Consider the following 5336-nt stretch of genomic DNA (forward strand, 5'->3'; position numbering starts at 1 on the left):
GTTCCGGGCCCCGGAGAGGGCGAGGTGAGGCGCAGCGGGGAGGAGGGAGCTCGCCGCTCTGCCCGCCGCTCGGAGCGCCACGGCCCGCCTCCTCCCTCGAGCCCGCTGGCCTCCGCGCCCTCCCGCTCGGGTCCAGCAGTCTGTGCGCTCCAAGTCTCTTCTTAAAGCCGCTCGGACCTGCTGCTGGTCCTCACGGAGATTGCTCCCTCTCAGATTCTCTTGGCACTCGCCGCAGTAGTTGTCCTTCAGCATCCAAGGCCCTTTCATCAACTAGAATCACACTAACAGCTTCTCTACTGGGTGTTTCTGTGTGCAGGACACTAACTGCTTCATACCCTGTGAGGCAGGCTTTTTCCTCATTTTACCAATGAAGAAACTGAGGCTGAGGGTCATTAAGAGAACTTGTCTAAGTTCCACCCAAGGACTGAACTCTTTGCAAGATGCCGGCTGCCTCCGAAGCCTTGTCTCCCTCTGCTTCCTGACATCCACTTTGAGCGCCAGCCAAACTGAACTACCCTCCTCCCTAAAGAGACACCTGGGTCTGTCCCTGACAAGTCTTTATTTTGGCTGCTTTTGATGCTTGGAATGTTCTTTCTTTCCTCTCTCTTGACCCAATACCATCTTTTTAAAAGTTTATTTATTTATTTTGAGAGAGTGTGTGTATGAACAAGGGTGGGGGGACAGAGAGAGAAGGAGAGAGAGAATTCCAAGCAGACTTCCCACTGTCAGTGAAGAGCCCAATGCTGGACTCCATCTCACAAACCATGAGATCCTGACTTGAGATCAAGAGTGGGACACTTAACCGATTGAACCACCCAGGTACTCCACCACAGTCTTCTTCATCCCCTTGAACCAAGTGAGAGCTCCTGAGATCATGGACAGTGACATCAACATCTCTGTGTCCCGCTCCCAGCACAGGGCCCTGGAACAAGCCTCCTACAATGGCACTGATCAATTTGTCTTCATGGAAGTCCTTCCTGTCTGGGTCTTACCTGGTAGAAACCCTTCCTGAATGGTGGATTCCTCTGGGGCAGGGACAGGATCTTCACCTCTTCTCAGGCTAACCTATACTCGTGGAGATTGGCCCTGGGCCCTGACCTGTGCTGGAAGTAGTGTGGTAGACTCTGAGATTAGTAAGTCCTTCAAGTGTGCTGACCTATACCTGCCTCAGGATCCTTGAACTGGCTGATCCCTCTGCTTGGATCTGCATGAGGCTCCCTCCTCATCATTTATGGCTCAGTTTACAAGTCAGCACCTCAAAGGGACTTTTCTTGATGCCCCCTATCCCTTTATATTCTTTATCCCACTACCTTATTTTATTCTCTTCATAGCAATTCTATCTGAAATTCTTAGGTAGTTATTTCCTTGTTTACACTTATTCATGGAGCTTACATTCTAGTGGGGTAAGAGACAAAAAATAAACGGTTCACCCTTGAACGACACGGGTTTGAATTGTGCAGATCCACTTACACGTGGATTTTTTACAACACTGTAAATGTGTTTTCTTTTATGATTTCCTTAACATTTTCTTTAGCTTACTTTATGTGTAAGAATATGGCATATATTGTATACACAAAATATGTGTTAATCTATTGATGTTATTGGTAGGGCTTCTGGTCAACAGTAGGCTATTAGTAAAGTTTGGGGGGAGTCAAAAGTTGCACATGGACTTTCAACTGTGCAGGGGATTGTTGTCCCTAACCCCCATATTGTTCAAGGGTCAACTGTAATGTTAGGTGATGATACATTCTATGAAGAAAAACAAAACAGGGTAAGAGAGATAGAGATAAGGGGACATTTGTGCGGAGAGTTGATGGAAATGAGGGAATCATCTATCTGGATATCTGGGAGAAGAACCTTCCAGATAAAGGGAACAGTAAGTGTAAAGGCCTCGATGCAGGAGCATACCTGCCCTACTTTTGGAACACCAAGGAGGTTCTTATGTGAAGAGGTATGGGAAGGGGTAGTTAGATCACTTAGGGCTCTGTAGACCTTGGTTGAGGACTGTTTATTCTGAGTATGATGGAGAGTCCATGTAGGTTTTGAGCAGAGAAGTAACATGCTCTACTTTTTTTTTTTTAAATCTAGTTTTTAAAAGCCTCTTTCCGGTTGCTGGTGAAATACAGGGCATGTTGTGGTGGGTGGCGGTGGGGTGGGGGTGCTGCAGCAAGGATGGAAGTTCTCCCAAGGGTGACCAATTTGTCCTAGTTTGTCTGAGACTTTCCTGTTTTTAGTGTCAAAAATCTGCTGTTCTGGAAACGTCCTCAGTCCAGGGCAAATGGGGATGGCTGGTCACCCTACAGGGAGATCAGTACTCAAAGTGGGGGAGGGGAGTGCTTAGAAAGAAGTGATAGTGATGGGACAGTGGTTACATTCTGGATGTGTGTTGAAGGCAAGGCCTAATGATTGTGCTCATGGAGCGAATGTGGCCACAAGAGAATAAAAGGAGTCCAGGGTGACTTACAGGCTCTTGGTCTGAACAACTGGAAGGACAGAGTTGCCATTTATGGAGAGGAGGAAGTCTGGGGTAGGTTTTGGAGGCTGGATGATCAGAAGTTTGGGGGGCATGTTAGTTTGAGATAACGTAATAGACTTAATCCCCGTAATGGTAGGCATGTCAACCAGGCTGTTAGGTGAATGAGTTCAAAGTCCTGGGGAGCAGTTTGGGCTGGATATAAATAAAGTGTGAGTTGTCAGTCAGTGCATGTATAATATTTAAAACCACAGTCTGGATGAGATCACAGAGGGAATGAATATACATAGAAGGCTGAAGACCAAGCCCTGGGGCACACTGACATTGAGAGATCAGGGAAAAGAGAAGCAATCAGCAAAGACAATGAAAAGCAGGAGTGAGTGAGATAGGAGAGCCAAGGGCAAGTGGAACCTGGAGGGAAATCTGTGCTGAATAGTCACAGGCTAGGGGACTAGAAAGAAGGAATTGAATGGTGCCAAGAAGCTGAGCTAGGCCCAGGGTTGTGCCTGCAGGGAGGCTGACTTGGGCTTCATTTAGGGAAGGGCTTTCTGAGTGAGCTGCCACAGGAGGTGTGGCAAGTCCCTGATTCAGGTGAGTCCTGAAGCATTGGCTGCTGGGTAGAAGAGGTCTACCTCCAGGCCTCAAGCATCTGACAGGAGTTGGAGTAGCAGCTGTCAAAGTCCCTTCAAACTGGAGATGATGGGATTCTGGGAAGCCAACAGAAACAACTGTCACAGAGTTGGGGGGCTAAGCTGAGCCTTGAAATGTAAGTGGGTGTTCAGTCGGGGGGAAGTGGGGAGGGCACTCCTAGGTGGAGGAGCATTATGAGCAAAAGTCCAGAGATGTGAATAGGCAGGGTCTGTTCAAGAGTCTGGCCTGGTCAGAGGGGAAGGTATGTAAAGGATAGGGAGGAAGGTGAGGCTGGAAAAAGATGTAGGGCCAGATGGTGGGGAGCTCCTACAGGGCCTGATGCTCAGGAAAGATTGGCTAACACTTGTTGAAGGAAGGTAACTAAACAAAAGAGAGATTGTAAGAGTCAAGGACTGAGGTGTTGATCACTTAGTTCCCTTGAACAGGTTTCGACAGGTATCCATCAACTGTTTCTTAAAGCCCAGCAACATGGATAGACCCTTGAGAGACCTGGGTCCCTTTCCTGGGGTCCTGTCTTCACCGTAAGGGGTGGGAGACAGACAATTCAGTGGGTGGATCAGTCCCTGGAAGTAGAGACACACTATGCCTATAAGGACACCATTGGATAGAGTCCTTTCCTTCGTTTGCCCAAGGCTTCACAAGCCCTGCCCCTAGAATGTTTAATGCTCAGAACTCAGTGACCTCACCTTTAGGGAACAATGGGGCTGAGCATTACAGGGACTCCTATTGGCTAGGCAGATGGGTAGGTGAGTTCCCTCTCCCCAGAGCCATCAGCTGGGTACCAGGGCTCGAAATTATGGATTCCCAGCGGGAGGACCTGAGCCTCCCTGGTGGTAAATGCCCCTTCAGTTCCTGCCCCTTGCTTTGTGCCTTAGCTCAGAGCAGGCACCCAGGGTAAACGTTTTACATGGATGGGGTGGTGGCTGCCTGCCTGGAGGTGTGCCAAGCAGTTAGGATATAGTTTCCTCTAGAAAACTAAGGATTGAGGGCAGAGATCACGTTTCTCTGCGGAACCAGAGGGGGGTTCTATGAATACCCTAGGGCTATCACAGCTGAATGGGTAAGGGTATGGTGGAATGGGATGGGATACCTATGTCCTTGTCAACTGATAAACTTTTACTTCCTTGATGGGCCTTGCCTTTGGTAAGGCTTCTCAATCTGATGGATTGGATGGGGCCAGGATGGTGAATCAGAGGCTTGACCAAGCCTGGGCAGGTCATGCCCCCTCTAGACCTAACTTTCCTTATCTGTAAAGGACTAAAGATGGCCTCTTAACCTCCCTGGAAATCTAGCATTGACTAAATAAGAGAATGATGAGACAAGTCAATGAGGGAAGGGAGGAACGGAGAGTGGTTAAGTGGATGGGATAATTGATGAAAGGGTTAAGGGAAAGAATGGGAAACAGCTCAGGCCCCAATTAGAGCTATCAGCCAGCTTGCCTCTTTTTCTTTCTTATTGCCTTAGTATGGGTCTCATTGTACTTTGGATTCCTGGGGCTGTGTTCTGTGGTAACCGGTGGCTGCATTCTCTTTCTGCACTGGAGGAAGAACTTGCGACGAGAAGAGCGTGCCCAGGAGTGGGTGAAGGTGATGAGAGCCGCCACGTTCACCTACAGCCCCCTGTTGTACTGGATTAACAAGCGTCGGCATTATGGCATGAACACAACTGTCAACACGGGCCCTCCCCCTGCTGTCACCAAGACTGAGACTGAGGTCCAGAATTCAGATCCTCTGTGGGAACTGGACGTTCCTGGGAGCAGGAGCTCTGTTGCCCAAGACAGCAGCCCCAAGGTGGAGGCCCCTGCCCCCACGCAACCTGCACTGCAGCTGGTCCCCGGGCAGGCTTTACCTTCCCCAGTGCTGCAGTCCCGGACCAGCTCCCCACTCCTGGTGCCCATCTTTCAGGAGGTGCCCTTTGCCCCTTCCCTGTGCAACCTGCCCCCAATGCTGAACCACTCGGTCTCCTACCCTTTGGACACCTGTCCTGAAAGGAATGTCCACTTCCATTCCCTCCCCACGATAGTCCATGAAGACCACTGCTTCAGTGCCAAGGCTTTTGCCTCAGAATTATAGCCACCTCTCACTGAGGGTGGGAGCTGGAAGTATTATGGGCAGAGCAGGAAAATGGACCGAACCTCGGGGAGGTGGTATTGACACACAGACCAGAACTCATCTGGATGTCACATTATGAAAGACTAAAAAAAGTCCAAGGC

General features: G+C 49.4%; 1 protein-coding gene across 2 annotated transcripts; it reads left to right on the forward strand.

The window, feature by feature from the left end:
- Nucleotides 1-3844: 3844 nt before the first annotated feature.
- TEX38 (testis expressed 38) lies at nucleotides 3845-5336 on the forward strand. Of its 2 annotated transcripts, none has more exons than XM_043574891.1 (2): nucleotides 3845-3957; nucleotides 4589-5336. In XM_043574891.1, exons 1-2 carry the CDS (start codon nucleotides 3921-3923, stop codon nucleotides 5194-5196), a joined length of 645 nt encoding a protein of 214 aa, XP_043430826.1. In that variant the 5' UTR covers nucleotides 3845-3920; the 3' UTR covers nucleotides 5197-5336. The 2 variants fall into 2 exon arrangements, with proteins under 2 accessions (XP_043430826.1, XP_043430827.1); XM_043574892.1 differs by having other exon boundaries at nucleotides 3853-3957; nucleotides 4668-5336.

Source organism: Prionailurus bengalensis, chromosome C1, assembly GCF_016509475.1.
Source record: "Prionailurus bengalensis isolate Pbe53 chromosome C1, Fcat_Pben_1.1_paternal_pri, whole genome shotgun sequence".
Taxonomy (NCBI): Eukaryota; Metazoa; Chordata; class Mammalia; order Carnivora; family Felidae; genus Prionailurus; species Prionailurus bengalensis.

Coding starts and splice junctions, on each gene's coding strand:
- TEX38 (XM_043574891.1), top strand. CDS start 3,921: ATGGATTCCCAGCGGGAGGACCTGAGCCTCCCTGGTG. Junction 3,958..4,588: donor GGACCTGAGCCTCCCTGGTG/GTAAATGCCCCT, acceptor TTATTGCCTTAG/TATGGGTCTCATTGTACTTT.